Source organism: Oncorhynchus kisutch, linkage group LG23 (genome assembly GCF_002021735.2).
Source record: "Oncorhynchus kisutch isolate 150728-3 linkage group LG23, Okis_V2, whole genome shotgun sequence".
NCBI classification, from domain to species: domain Eukaryota; kingdom Metazoa; phylum Chordata; class Actinopteri; order Salmoniformes; family Salmonidae; genus Oncorhynchus; species Oncorhynchus kisutch.
In genome coordinates, this window is record NC_034196.2 from 3317607 (window position 1) to 3334088 (window position 16482).

General features: G+C 41.2%; 1 protein-coding gene across 1 annotated transcript; it reads right to left on the reverse strand.

Annotated features, from left to right (window-relative positions):
* Positions 1-558: 558 nt before the first annotated feature.
* On the reverse strand, positions 559-15174 carry LOC109868467 (activated RNA polymerase II transcriptional coactivator p15). Its single transcript, XM_020458053.2, has 5 exons — positions 14938-15174; positions 12877-12958; positions 10236-10364; positions 1476-1584; positions 559-946 (listed from the first exon to the last, which is right to left on the reverse strand). Exons 2-5 carry the CDS (start codon positions 12955-12957, stop codon positions 867-869), a joined length of 399 nt encoding a protein of 132 aa, XP_020313642.1. The 5' UTR covers position 12958; positions 14938-15174; the 3' UTR covers positions 559-866.
* Positions 15175-16482: the final 1308 nt, after the last annotated feature.

Here is a 16482-nt window from a genome sequence, read left to right on the forward strand (position 1 = left end):
GTTAAATAAAGGTGTTCTCAACTAGCCTACCTGGTTAAATAAAGGTGTTCTCAACTAGCCTACCTGGTTAAATAAAGGTGTTCTCAACTAGCCTACCTGGTTAAATAAAGGTGTTCTCAACTAGCCTACCTGGTTAAATAAAGGTGTTCTCAACTAGCCTACCTGGTTAAATAAAGGTGTTCTCAACTAGCCCACCTGGTTAAATAAAGGTGTTCTCAACTAGCCTACCTGGTTAAATAAAGGTGTTCTCAACTAGCCTACCTGGTTAAATAAAGGTGTTCTCAACTGACCTACCTGGTTAAATAAAGGTGTTCTCAACTAGCCTACCTGGTTAAATAAAGGTGTTCTCAACTAGCCTACCTGGTTAAATAAAGGTGTTCTCAACTAGCCTACCTGGTTAAATAAAGGTGTTCTCAACTAGCCTACCTGGTTAAATAAAGGTGTTCTCAACTAGCCTACCTGGTTAAATAAAGGTGTTCTCAACTAGCCTACCTGGTTAAATAAAGGTGTTCTCAACTAGCCTACCTGGTTAAATAAAATAAAAACATTTCAACAAAATCCCTTTAAATGGCTTTTATTGATTACTTATTATAGCAAACCCAATAAGACACAAACACACATACAGCTACATCTGAAGCACTCAACAAGCATAACATACATTGGGTTTTCAAACACAGCACAAGAAGTAAACACAAAGTTAAAGGTTAAAATATACACAATGTCGTCTTGGTCGGTCACTTCAAAAATGTGGGTCTCTTCCTTTAAAAATGTTTCAATAACAATATAAAAAATGGTGGCAAAGTTAAGAACAAAAACAGAATGTATGGTTGTGGATGGTAAATCCCAGGCAGCCAGAGGCCTCCATCTTATATCGCCTTCACAGCGTCGTCGATCTCAGAGATTTGATCCTTCAGCTGGTTCCACTGCTCTGGGTTTAGTGAGATACCTGGGCACGGAACAGAGGAACGTTAGACAGAGGAAAGTAAACTGATCTAGGTTCAGTTAATGAATCCAGAAAAGTAGCATCACTGGGCTTGATGTCAAATATGACATCTGGGTACCACTGTATCTCGGAACAGAGGTGGAAAAATACACAGAAATATGACATCTGGGTACCACTGTATCTCGGAACAGAGGTGGAAAAATACACAGAAATATGACATCTGGGTACCACTGTATCTCGGAACAGAGGTGGAAAAATACACAGAAATATGACATCTGGGTACCACTGTATCTAGGAACAGAGGTGGAAAAATACACAGAAATTGTCATGGCATTTAACATTTGTTATCCTTTTAAAATGTTTGTAAAGGGCATATGGATTTGATAAATCATCAATAAACCGTTTGAAGCACCGAAACGACGATTAAACTATTTCAACCGATGATTCATCATTCCAAATCCGTGTGCGTGTTTGTAGAGTGACGGCATGACAGTGGGCTCAGGGGCCAGGGTTCTGCTGTGACAAATCTTACCTTTCCTGCCCGGCTTCATCTCTCCCTCCTGGTCCATCCAGTACTCACGGATGTCAATCAGACACTTTCCTTTGAATTCACGAACACTCACATACCTCATCTTCCCAATCTGCAAAAAAAAAATGAAAAAAAAAAAGATGCACGTGAAGATAACCATATCGCAGACCTTCCAACTTTGAATATTTTTTTATGAGTACCACTTCAGGCTACAAACAGTGTAGCCTATTAGGCATATAAAAAAAAGTTACTGCATGTAACCTACATTTCGCTTTGTATTGGGCTCCCGAGTGTCGCAGTGATCTAAGACACTGCATCTCAGTACAAGAGGTGTCACTGCCGTACCTGGTTCGAATCCAGGCTGCATCACATCCGGCCGTGATTGGGAATCCCATAGAGCGGCACAAATTTGTTCCATATATTATTATATATGCAAATTTTTTATTTAACCTTTATTTAACTAGGCAAGTTAGTTAAGAACAAATTCTTATTTACAATACCGGCCAGACCCGGACGAAGCTGGGCCAATTGTGCACCGACCTATGGGACTCCCAATCACAGCCAGTTGTTATACAGCCTGGATTTGAACCAGGGTGTCTGTAGTGACATCCCAAGCACTGAGATGCAGTGCAACTCTGCGCAACTCGGGAGCAACTCGTAAAGACCAGATTCAACTGAGAATATTGCGTGTGAATATGATCAAGTGCTTGTCAAATTGTGAATGGGACTGATGAAGTGTGTGCAGCCTGCACAAAAACAGAGCAGTTCCCTTTCATTAAACGTAAAAAAAATTTTTTTTTATCATCATTTGTCGCATCATGCAGCCTTAGAATGTATTAGAAATCAAAACATTTTGCCTAACGTCGGTATCATAACAAAAGCTTAAAAATAAATAAATTAAGCATATAGGAGGACCTGTTTGTTAACCGCTCAACACATAATAGCCACGTGCGTGTTCACTCCCTCAGAAATCATTTGGGGGGGGGAAATATCCGTTCTATTTTATTCAGCTATGTTCATTGTAGTTTTCTTATTAATGGTGTCTGCTAAAATGAACTAGTGTAGTCCACAGCCATATGGCATAGCCAGTGCCTAACAATGACACAATGACAGTTCTTAACATAATGACAACTCAGAATATGCTGTTCTGTTCTTCTGAAATAGGCTACATTTTGTCATATCATAAAGTTTCTTTATCCCTGCCTAAAATAAATATTGGATTTACTGTGATGGTGTAGGCTATATTAAAACGGAAGACTACTTATTTTTTTAATTGATGTAGGCTTGAGGTTCCAGAGGTCCTCTTCAGTGGCTCGTAGGCTATGCGTGGAAGCTAAACATGTGTATGTTAGTTAACGGTCAATTACCGTGAGACCGGCAGTTATTTGAAAGACACTGGTCACTGGTTGACAAAATGTCATGACCGCCACAGACCTGGGCTACACTCTTAGAAAAAAAGGTTCCAAAAGTTTCTTCAGCTGTCCCCATAAGGAGAAAGCTTTTTGGTTCCATGTACCTGGAACCAGAAGGGTTCCACCTGGAAGAAAAAAAGCTTTCTCCAATGGGGACAGCTGAAGAACCTTTTTTTCTAAGAATGTATATAGACTCATGGGTACTTGGTAATTGGTTGACCTTCAGTAGCTAACTAGAAACATGTTTAAAAATGTACAAATCAGGGTTCTCCCTCTGATTTAGGACTACAGTTAGTTAGGGGGGGGGGGGGGGGGGGGGAAGGTCCGGAGGGTGTCCGTCAAACCATTAACTGACACTTCCTGAAACCTAGAATCTAAAAATATATCCAACAATGCAGACAGCACTTAAGTCTTGTGTATGATCCTAAAAGAAACTGAGTTGGTCTCAATTACACTTTTCTATGTCAAATCGTAATCATTTCAAATGAATAGCTGCCTTTATGTGGACAGTGAAGTGACAACGGAAACGGTCATCCTAATTTTGTTTGGGGAGAAAATCTGAATAATTCAATTACTGGATACAATGCAGTAGTCTAACTTACTGTAGGCTATTTGGAATATGAAACAACTGAACTAGACCTACTTTATTGTTTCAGGATCTCCATCCCGGACCTAATCCATCAAGTTATCTTATTGTCATCGGTGAACTGAATAGGATCACATCATTATTACTACTGTTGACGTGCAGCTACAGTATATAACGACGACACCAGATCAAGAACTGATGAAATAACATACTACTAACGTTTAACAGCAACATACAGTCGAAGTCGGAAGTTTACATACACTTTTACACTGAGTTTATCACAATTGCTGACATTTAATCCTAGTCAAAATGTCTTGTCTTATGTCAGTAAGGACCACCACTTTATTTTAAGAATGTGAAATGTCAGAATAATAATAAAGAGAATGATTTATTTCAGCTTGTATTTCTTTCATCACATTCCCAGTGGGTATGAAGTTTACATACTCCCAATTAGTATTTGGTAGCATTTCCTTTAAATTGTTTAACTTGGGTCAAACGTTTCAGGTAGCCTTCCACAAGCTTCCCACAATAAGTTGGGTGAATCTTGGCCCATTCCTCCTGACAGAGCTGGTGTAACTGAGTCAGGTTTGTTGGCCTCCTTGCACACACACGCCATTTCAGTTCCGACCACAAATGTTCTATAGGATTGAGGTCAGGGCTTTTGTGAGGGCCGCTCCAGTACCTTGACTTTGTTGCCCTTAAGCCATTTTGCCACAACTTTGGAAGTATGCTTGGGATCATTGTCCATTTGGAAAACCCATTTGCAACCAAGCTTTAACTTCCTGACTGATGTCTTGAGATGTTGCTTCAATATATCCACATCATTTTCCTTCCTCATGAAGCCATCTATTTTGTGAAGTGCACCAGTCCCTCCTGCAGCAAAGCACCCCCACAACATGATGCTGCCACCCCCGTGCTTCACGGCTGGGATGGTGTTCTTCGGCTTGCAAGCCTCCCCCTTTTCCTCCAAACATAACGATGGTCATTATCGCCAAACAGTTCTATTTTTGTTTAATCAGACCAGAGGATATTTCTCCAAAAGGTATGATCTTTGTCCCCATCTGCAGTTGCAAACCGTAGTCTGGCTTATTGATGACGGTTTTGGAACAGTGTCTTCTTCCTTGCTGAGTGGCCGTTCGGGTTATGTCGATATAGGTCTCATTTTACTGTGGATATCGATACTTTTGTACTGGTTTCCTCCAGCATCTTCACAAGGTCCTTTGCGGTTGTTCTGGGATTGATTTGCACTTTTTGTATCAAATACGTTCATCTCGAGGAGACAGAACGAGTCTCCTTCCTGAGCGGTATGGCGGCTGCGTGGTCCCATGGTGTTTATACTTGCGTACTATTGTTTGTACAGATGAACGTGGTACCTTCAGGCGTTTGGAAATTGCTCCCAAGGATGAACCAGACTTGTGGAGGTTTATAATTTTTTCTGAGGTCTTGGCTGATTTCCATGATGTCAAGCAAAGAGGCACTGAGTTTGAAGGTAGGCCTTGAAATACATCCACAAGTACACCTCCAATTGACATCAATTAGCCTATCAGAAGCTTCTAAAGCAAGTTTCTGGAATTTTCCAAGCTGTTTAAAGGCACAGTCAACTTAGTGTATGTAAACTTCTGACCCACTGGAATTGTGATACAGTGAATTTTAAGTGAAATAATCTGTCTGTAAACAATTGTTGTAAAAATTACTTAGGACATCTACTTTGTGCATGACACAACTGACTTGCCAAAACTATAGTTTGTTAACAAGACATTTGTGGAGTGGTTGAAAATCGAGTTTTAATGACTCCAACCTAAGTGTCTGTAAACTTCCGCCTTCAACTGTAACTTTCTGTGAAGGACGGTATTAGCAGAAGAGCTCCCTCTGCCATGTCTGTGACTGAACTACTGCAACACCGCACATTTCCTTGCTCGTCAATGCACTCGCGCCTACTACCATTGCGGAGATCCTTAACCCTTGACTAAACGCTGTAGCTAACTACCTTTGTTGTAATGACGCCTTAGCTAAGGAGCTAAAGACTAAACAATCGTGGTTATGTGCTTAACTAGCACATACAAATTTACGAACATTTATTTGACAAACAGTTAGTTCCCCATTACAAATGGATTGTGTGAAAAAGTTATTTGTATTACTGCCACTTTCCATTTACTGAGTGCCTATAGGAGCACAAAACCTCCTTTTTTTAGTCAGACAGTCAGCAAGCTGTTCCTTTGTGGCCGACCACAGAATCCACTGGATTCTCTGAGTTCCTTGATGCTGCTAATCTCAAGACAAAGTCTATTCTCTGTGACAGACTTGGTTGACGTCACAGCATCAACTAATGAGTAGTTGTCAGTGACACAAACTACAGGTAGAATGTGGTAAGTGGTGAGCTCTGAGAACAGAGTTGCAAGAAAGATCGCATTGTCAATTCCATCCGCAAGAGCAAGTGTTTCTCCAGCCAGTGTGCCTCGGATGGACCCTTCTGATCCTTTTTGACCGCCAACAGATAGGTGAGAATCTTCCTCCTTCACCCATTAACACGATTAGATGTCCAACTTGTGTGGCTCCATCTGTAAGGTTCCCTAGCGAAGCATCCCTGAAGACAACTAGTTTCAAAAAGTCATCTTTTCCAACATGCTGAAACTTTTAAAAAGTCATCTTTTCCAACATGCTGAAACTTTTAAAAAGACACTTGTGATTTCAGTTGGCGAACAACTTTCTCATGAATGGTTTGTACAGTGGCGTGTTTTGTGGTTAGATGCCAACCATCAAACATTACATCAGGTCTACTCTGTCTAGCAACCCATAGAATTCGTCCTCTTTGACCTCAATTGATTCCACAGAGGGGCTCTTGAAGAATCCATGTGGATGGGTTGAAGAGTCTTGATGCTCTCCTGTTGCATCAGTATTGTTCCATCAACTGTAATAAACTCTATGCCAACATAAACATTATCATGCTCCTCACGGCCGACCTGGAAAACAGCATTGAGGTGTGGAATCACAGTTGTAGCAAAGGTCTGTGAGCCATCCCAGATAAAGTCATCAACATGACAGGCAAGTACTCCAGTCACATTGCAGTCTTGATCAAGCCAATAGAAGACAGGATCCACTTGTGACATTTTTCCACCTGTATTCAGCATTGTAACCTTGACTTTGTTGTACCGGTAGAGTGATGCATCTGCCAGTCCACACACACTTTTTTAGTTTCCACAGTGTTCCTTCACTCTCAGCTTCAGGCGGAGGCCAGATGTGAATGTCCCTTGACAGCTCTGTTCCCTGCAAAAATGCAGATTTGATGTCTATGGAATTCAGTTTCCATTTCTTCTAGAGCACTATTCCAGTTCAGGATTCTTTAAAGGGTATACACCCACCTTGTTGAGACACTTTTGGCTAATGTCTTTGACTTCCTCAAATACTCAATTTTTCCTCCAATTACTGACCTCATCTAGCTTAGCTGAGTCAAATGACACGTCCTGTGTTTCAAGTACATCATCATTTTGAATGTCATTCTGTTTTTCTCAATTTTCCATTAGTTCAATTCTGAGATGATCTACAAGTAACAGGTCAGCTGACCCTGTTATAGCAGAAAGTGTAGCTGGTACTGCAAGTCGTTCTGGTGTTTTCCTTTTGCTTTTCCTGCTCGTCCAATGACGGTTGCTGTATGTGGAAAACCACTTTCTCTGTCCAGTTTTCAGATTGGAACAACCATGTTCTCTTAACACGTGTGACTGTTGTTGAATGTTTTCCTCATTTGAACGCTCAACAGTATTATCTGTGGTTGAAGGTCTCTTCTCCATTTCCTGTGTCAGTTTTAGTGTCCATATCATTGGATGAGACATCTGGTAGGTTTGTGTTTGTTACTGTGTCCTTTTTGTCATTTTTCATTAGGAGACAGAGGGGCTGTTGCTGAGAATCAATCTTGATAATGTACTTTCCGCAATCTTGAGTGATGCACCCTGACTATGGTGCCTCCGTGCCTCACAAATATCACCACACCATCTTGGCCAATGACTACTCCCGGTCCATTTCACTCTTGACAGTCAACTCGTTTGTAGTACACTTTGTTTCCAGTCTCGTACTTCTCATCGGTGGGTCGTAGCCGTTTCCGCAAAGCCCTGCGAATTCCCTCTGAGAACTCTGCTTCGGTTGACGCATTTCTCGCTGCATGTAGTGCTAAAAGGTGCTGTCCCACCCCCATGCACCCACACTGGTCCCCTCTAGTGCTGGTGTCTTGTCAACCAGTACAGAGGGAAGATTAGGGTTCTGCCCGAACACTAGTTGCGATGGGCTGTAACCATGAACATTGTGCAGTGAGTTTTTTGCATTCAAAGCCCAATCTAGGGCTTTTACAGTCACATCCATTGCCTTGCTTCACTTATAGCATGATCTCGGTGAGTGTTTGATTGTGTCTCTCCATAAGTCCATTGCTCCATGGACTGTATGCAGCAGTTGTCTTTACTTCCATGTTGAAGTTCTCTGCCATTTCTCTCATTTCATTATTATTGAATTCTCTTCCATTGTCACTGTATAATTTCTGGGGCGGGCCAAGCAAGCACACTTATCCAGGAATGAATGAAGTGCTTGACCATTTCACTGTGTTTCTTTTATTCACAATGCTTCCAGCACTGAAGCGTGTGAAGTGGTGGATTATGTGAAGGTACCACACACTTGGTCCTCGCTCATGTAGATCTACAGCCACTGTTTCATTGTACTTGGAAGCCAGTGGCAAACCAACAGCTGGTCTGGGCTTTTTGACATGTCTCACAGCTGTTAAATATCTGCTGTTGAACAGAAATACTTCTCATCATCATTATTCCCTGACCTGCTGAGTACTTTCTGAAGTGTGTCAACTGTAGCATGTCCAAACTGTTTGTGAAGTACTTTCTGAAGTGTGTCAACTGTAGCATGTCCAAACTGTTTGTGAAGTACTTTCTGAAGTGTGTCAACTGTAGCATGTCCAAACTGTTTGTGAAGTACTTTCTGAAGTGTGTCAACTGTAGCATGTCCAAACTGTTTGTGAAGTACTTTCTGAAGTGTGTCAACTGTAGCATGTCCAAACTGTTTGTGAAGTACTTTCTGAAGTGTGTCAACTGTAGCATGTCCAAACTGTTTGTGAAGTACTTTCTGAAGTGTGTCAACTGTAGCATGTCCAAACTGTTTGTGAAGCTTGAACAATACTGTGTTTCTTCTCTGTGACTGTCAGAATCTCCATGTGCTCTGTGTCCATTAGAATCTCATTTTTTGCATGGACTCTGTGTGATGTCTTTGTTTAAAATGTTGACACAATAGTGGCCTGAGGTAGTAAGTTCAAGAGTCCCTGGTTGTTTAAACATCACTGCCGTGTCATTTTTTATGTCTAGTCCCTTCTTGAGGGAAGCTTTGCTTAATTGTAAGGGGGGACCACCTCTGTTTCAATGTGACACTTAGTCTGATCAATTTTTGCTGGTATCTTAACTCCCTTGGTAGAATGGACGATTCTCCCATCTCCAAATTTGAAAGCTCTGTTGCTTGGTGTCTCAAATCATATTTTGTACCCCTTTCATTTTTAGTTCACGGACATAGCTATCAAGCCATTTTGCGCCACACACTGTCCGTGTACATGCAGTATCAATCACAGCAGAGCCTAAGGATTCAACTATAAAAATCTCAGTATCAGAAGCAGATTAGTTTGAAAACAGTGTAATGTTACACTGCTCTATGTTTTCACATTTTCCTGTTAGCTTAACGTGTAAATTTTTATGAGGACAGTCTTTAACCCAATGGTAAGTTTTTCGACAAATAACACATTTTGATCTCCTTTCATATTTGCCCAGATGATTTGTGCCGGGCAATGGCGCCCCCTTCTGGTTGTCTTGAGTATGTGACTTGTTTGCGCCTTTACTCTGCTGCTCAGTGTAATATGCTGTGTCACTCACTTGCATTCCATCTGTTATTGGCGCGACAGACGTCAATAACATTATTTAGTGCCGACCTCATTGATGCAAAAGTCAGCAAAGTACAAGCAGTCGAAGCCAACTGAACCATGTCGTACTTGCGCATTTCTATTGTACCTGTGTTTGAAATAAATTTTGTCATCCTTGTTCAAATCCTCAACGGATATTTCCAGTGCTGTGTCTCTCGCTCTTCCATCGAGTGATAACACCACCGCAAGTACTTGCTTTTTCGCGTCCAGATTCCAAGTTCATTTTTCCAACTGTCGTACAACCTCTTCTTGTCGAAGCGAGGTGGCACATTGTAGTTATTAACCATCCCCTGCTACCAATGTTAACTCGAAATGACACAAGGACAAGGTTCCAGTTCAACAAAGTTTACTATGGCGTATGAACACACTACAAGGTAGCCATTGCACACCAGGCTATGTCCATCAACAGCAAGCCTTCCCGCGCAGGCTCACTCTTGACAGAGTGAAAGCCTCGTAATAACAGAAATATAGGGATACTTCAAACATGAAGTTAACAAATAGTACTGCGACTACGGGGCGGACGGAGCGGAGAGCTAGAGATTTCTCTCCTTGCCCGTCCTCCAAATGTCTCAGCTCCAACTGCAGACAGTTGAGTCAAAAACTACAACGTGCAAACTAGAAGCCTATTTTTGCGTATTTTGAGGGTAGTTTTTCATACCAGCATGCTTTGTCCTCCAATGTCATCCATGGCGGGCAAAAGGTCTGATATCGACATGCAACGAACGTTGCATCTTTTGTACTGAGGATGGACTGACACCGTGTTCCTCTGTGCTGGAGTCTTGTCGAGCAGCAACACAGAGCTCGGATCTCCTTACCTGGAACTTGTTGTCATCCTTGTCCTTGTTGCCGCTTCCCTTGGAGGTTCCACCAGGCTTGGAACTCTCCCCTCCTTTCGGTTTCTTAGCTGCTGGTTTCTCTGGCGCTGCTTGCTTTCTCTTCTTGGCCTACAACAGGGGTTCATTTCCACACATATAAAAATGGACTTTCTCTTCTGAAAGTACAAAAGGCAACCTCTGATTATAATATGAACTGTAGCAGGTTAGCGTTTTTCGCCATGAATCTTGTTCTGGAGGCAGCTCTACAGTGGTCACTAGCTGGCAAGGCCACAAAGTCATAAAATCTGAATTTAAACTTGACCCTAGCCTTAACCCTAACCACACTGCTAACCCTAACACCTAACCATAACCTTAAAATTATGACCAAAAAGCACATTTTTGTTTTCATGAATTTTTTACAATATAGCCCCCTTTTTACTTTGCAGAAGGTCCATCTAGGTCCATCTGCCTCAAGGACATGACTCATCCCAATAAACGTCAACCTGCTCTGGACTCCCGAGTGGCGCAGCAGGCTAAGGCACTGCATCTCAGTATGAGAGGCGTATTTACAGATACCCTAGTTCAAATCCAGGCTATAACAGGCTGTGATTGGGAGTTGCATAGGGCGGCGTACAACTGGCCCAGCGTCGTCCGTGTTTGGCTGACATTGTAAATAAGAATGTTCTTAACTGACTTGTCTAGTTAAATTTAAAAATCTAATATAGGCAGCTATATAAAAACCCGGCTCTGAATCTAGGTACACTACCGTTTGAAAGTTTGGGGTGACTTAGAAATGTCCTTGTTCTTGAAAGAAAAGCACATTTTCGGCTATTAAAATAACATCAAGTTGATAAAAAATACATGTTGTATTAGTGTTGTAAGTGACTATTGTAGCTGGGAACGGCTGATATGTAGATATTCCATTAAATAGGTGTACAGAGGCCTATTATCGACCACCATCACTCCTGTGTTCCAATGGCACGTTGTGTTAGCTAATCCAAGTTTATCATTTTAAGAAGCTAATTGATCATTAGAAAACATTTTTGCTATTATGTTAGCACAGCTGAAAACTGTTGTTCTCATTAAAGAAGAAATACAACTGGCATTCTTTAGACTAGTTGAGTATCGACATTTGTGGGTTCGATTACAGGCTCAAAATGGCCAGAAACAAAGACCTTTCTTCTGAAACTCTTCAGTCTATTCTTGTTCTGAGAAATGAAGGCTATTCCATGTGAGAAATTGCCACAAAACTGAAGATCTCGTACAATGCTGTGTACTACTCCCTTCACTAAACAGCACAAACTGGCCCTAACCAGAAGAGAGGATTACAAGGGGCACCGGTGCACAACTGAGCAAGAGGACAAGTATATTAGATTGTCTAGTTTGAGAAACAGACGCCTCACAAGTCCTCAACTAACAGCTTCATTAAATAGTACCCGCAAAACACCAGTCAACATCCTCTGTCCAGTGTCTGTGTTCTTTTGCCCATCTTATTCTTTTATTTTTATTGTCCAGTCTGAGATATATATTTTACTTTGCAACTCTGCCTAGAAGGCCAGCATCCCGGAGTCGCCTCTTCACTGTTTACATTGAGACTAGTGTTTTGCGGGTACTATTTAATGAAGCTGCCAGTTGAGGACCTATGAGGTGTCTGTTTCTCAAACCAGACACTAATGTACCAGTTTGCTCTGTTCTGTGAAGAGAGTAGTACACAGCGTTGTACCAGAGCTTCAGTTTCTTGGCAATTTTTCACGTGGAATAGCCTTCATTTCTCAGAAAAAGAATAGACTGACGAGTTCCAGAAGAAAGGTCTTTGTTTCTGGCCATTTTGAGCCTGTAATCGAACCCACAAATGTTTGTGCTCCAGATACTCAACTAGTCTAAAGAAGGCCAGTTGTATTTCTTCTTTAATGAGTCAACAGTTTTCAGCTGTGCTAACATAATTGCAAAAGGGTTTTCTAATGATCAATTAGCCTTTTAAAAAGGATTAGCTAACACAATGTGCCATTGGAACATAGGAGTGATGGTTGCTGATACATGGGCCTCTGTACGCCTATGTAGATATTCCATTAAAAAACAGCCGTTTCCAGCTACAATAGTCATTTACAACATTAACAATGTCTACACCGTATTTCTGATCAATTTCATGCTATTTTAATTGACTTTTTTTGCTTTTCTTAAAAAAAAAGGGCATTTCTAAGTGACCCCAAACTTTTGAACGGTAGTGTAGATCTGATCATTTTGAAATATTTGTGTCCTTTTCAGTTCTTTTGACGGAAACACAATGTCTTTACTTTGTGGCTTTGGATACAACACAGGAGCAGGGGCTGTCTGTTTAAACAATGCCACTTCATATAATGTTTACATACCCTACATTACTCATCTCATATGTATATACTGTACTCTATATCATCTACTGCATCTTGCCTATGCCGTTCAGCCATCACTCATTCATATATTTGTATGTACATATTCTTAGTCATTCCTTTACACTTGTGTGTATAAGGTAGTTGTTGTTAGATTAGATTACTTGTTGGATTTTACTGCACTGTCGGAACTAGAAGCACAAGCATTTCGCTACACTCGCATTAACATCTGCTAACCACGTGTATGTGACAAATAAAATTCGATTCGATTTTACCTTGGTCTCAGCCTCACTGTCTGAGTCACTGGCACTGGCACTGCCAGAAGTAGATGATAGAACTTCCTTTGACTTGGGCATCCTGGAAAAAAAGATGATGCAATGGCTGAATAAATACCATCCTTTCGTAAGACGTCAATGCACAATGTTATCAAAAATAAACCTACATTCCAAAGTGCATGATTTTGTTCTATTGCAGCGTAACCTCTGATAATCCGCTGTGTGCAGTAACACTATACCGTAGTTAGCAGATTAATGATAATCAGTGACCTAGTCTATAATGCACTCTTAGAAAAAAGGTGCTAAGTAGAACCATACAGGGTTCTTCGGTTTGTCCCCATAAGGGAACCCTTTTTAGTTCTGGGTAGAACCCTCTATGTGCGGTTCCTCAAAGAGCCCCCTGTATATGGTTCTACCTAGAACAATAACCATTTTGTCATCTAAAGGTTCTTCCTAGAACCCTCTATGAACGGTTCCAGCTTTACTAGCCTTTAAAATTGTATTATTTAGGACAAAACATTACATTTATCATCAGGCCTTTCATTGAGGAACTAGTCAAAGATTTGTTTAAATAAACCAAGATAAACCACAGCCTGTCGTTTCAAATGGGAACAAATGAGCCATAGTGGGCAGAACAAGCAAGGAGGTTGGCAGAGTCAAGCACGAGCTAGCGAAATCCTAGTGGCGCATTCTAGCATGCATTTCCATATTTCCGTTGGGGAACGCCTACTCTGTAACGTGCATGTGTGCAATAACTCAATTTGCCTTTGAACTCCTTCTAAACATCCCAACATTGGCAAAGGATAAAGTCTACAAAACTTTGTCCACTCTGTTCGTAACATATTGTAGTTTTGGGAAAATAAAACTGTATTGAGATCAAATGCTTAATTGATGGGTAAAATTAACAGATTGTCGGCCTAAATCCATCTCTTTCCATCACTGCCGGCCCCCGACTTTCTCTTGCTACCATATTTGATAGTGAGTGGAAACGCCAACCGGGTGCTTCACATCTATACATCCAGTGAAATATCTGTCTCATTGTTCTATCCGTGGCCTAGTTATACTCTTAACACAGTGGTGTTAGGAATCTCCTGGTTTACAGGCCACCACAGGCCTTCAAGTCACATTGTGCTGGTTTGCAAAGTGATGTGTAATTCCTATTGGAATCCAGCCAGAGTTAGGATAGCCAACAAGTGGAATTATTAATCAGCCCCAACCTGCATTCAGAATGACTGCCAGGTTAGGGAAGTCTGAATACTGAGACTTCCTCGGTCATCTAAACTGGAACAACCATCTCAGTAACAGGTGCCATAAAACCAACAGATTGGATCAGTTTAGAAAACAGTATGTTCTTTATCTTTGTGTAGCATAAAATGTATTAGCCAATCAATGTACATGCAAAAACAGATTTTACAGTAAAACAAACAATTTTGAAAATCTCCCTACATGCCGGGAAACATTATAGATGGTTCTATGCAGCACCCTCCATGCCTTCCAAAAAACGTCCAAGAACCCTTTCTTCCAAAAACGGTTCTTAGGATGTTAAATGTTTCAGATAGAACACTTTGCCTAACAAAAGGATCCTTGTCTTCCAAAAGGGGTTCTGATCAACAATTGTTATTGGTAGAACCATATCCCTCCGCAAAGAACCTAGAGAAGAACAACTGATGTCGATATATACAGAAATCAACCACATTTCCACTGGACATTTTCCAACCTAAAAAAAAAGAAGAAATGCTACACGGGTTCCCTCACGCTGACCCAGATGTAGTCCACGTGACCACCGAATGTGTACATTCAAGTAAATGTTATGGTTATTATTTCCATTTGCAATCTAGGACTGATTCGCTCGAATTATTGCACAGCTCGTCGAGTTACTGTACAAAATAGCACGCGCATACTCTGGATAGGAAGGCCTGAATTAACCAAGAATCCAACAATGTATCACGATCAATCGAGTTTGTAAAGCTCTTGCAGCACGGCTACCATGTTGCATTTGGGTTTGCACCATTGTTTGCTCCAGGTAGAAAATCTACATAGTAACAACAATACAGTACTTACGTGCAATATTTCACTGTATCAGGCTCGAGGGTCGTGTACGCGGATACTGTGAAGGCGCGAGATAAAGGCCTGCAAATCAATAATTTCTTGTCTTGTCAGAACCTGCGCGGTTTACCAAATCTTCCTTTCAAATGAACTGGACGAAGTAAAAACAGCACAAGGCTTTCATCCCGTTCATGTGATCTAGAAATCAGCGGCGCAAGTTTTGCTGCAGCTTCGATGCATCCGGAGGTAAACGGTATATTTGTGGGAAATGGGAGTTGTGGGAAATGGTGTTCTCTGATTGTGCTCCTGCTTACAGTTACAGGCGCTGCATGGTCAATTCTATGTTTTTATTTGACCTTGATTTAGCTAGGCAAATCAGTTAAGAACAAATTCTTACTTACAATGACGGCCTAGGAACAGTGGGTTAACTGCCTTGTTCAGGGGCAGAACGACAGATGTTTTACCTTGTCAGCTCAGGGATTCTATCTAGCAACCTTTCGGTTACTAGCCCAGCTCTACATTTGGTAACAGTTCAAAACAATAAAAATGCATACATTTCGGCAATCACTGAAAGTAATAGGGCCTGAATTATTCTATCAATAACCTTGTAATAGAGTTGTAGTAGCAGCACATAATAAATCATTATTTGGTGGGTGCTTATATTTGTCAAATTTCACACACTGTGTAATATACATGTGTGAATTGGAAACGTTTTTTTTTTTTTTGCGTATTCCAACTCACTCCTAAGACACATTCAGAGAGTGAGGTCACAGCCAGGGTCAGCCATTCTCAATGGCGACCCTGGAGTAATTAGGGTTAAGTGCCTTGCTCAAGGGAACATCAACAGATTTTTCACCTTATCAGCGCTGGGGTTTGAACTAGCGACCTTTCGGTTAGTGACCCAAAGTTCTAACGGCTAGGCTACCTGTCATGTTCTGTGAAGTACAGTATATAATATGATACAGTATACTGTGTGTATACAACCAAGGGTCATATTCTTTAGGCACCAAATGGAATCAAAACAGACTGAAACAGGGAGGGACTACCTGAACATGTCTAATAAGAACCTTTTCTGTTGCAAAACGTTTTGCTACAGTGTGCATCAAATGAATATGACACAGGAGTCAGCTGACAACAGGTGCACTCATTGCAGACACTGTAGAACTGTACAGTACTTCCCCACATCTGATAGGCACGCCCACAATACAGGACAAGCCAGAACATGTTAATCACTGCTATTACTGCTGTGACCAGGGATACGAGAACACTCATGATAGGAGGGAAATTATGTCCACATCAGTTCTGAACCTGGCGCCAGTGCAGGCCTTTGAAACATATATAGGCATGGACAGATGCTGCAGTCCTGCGTTGTTATTCCGTCTATCAGTGAGTACATTGAGCAAGCCAATTCATTTTGACAACTGTTTTATGTAAGTGTGCAAGCATTCTCCCGGTGATATCAATCAAATAACATGTTGTGTCCTAACCCAGCATGCTATTGATTGCAGGTGTGGTGTTCCTAACATACACAGCATCACTTTCGACAGGTTATTTTTGACA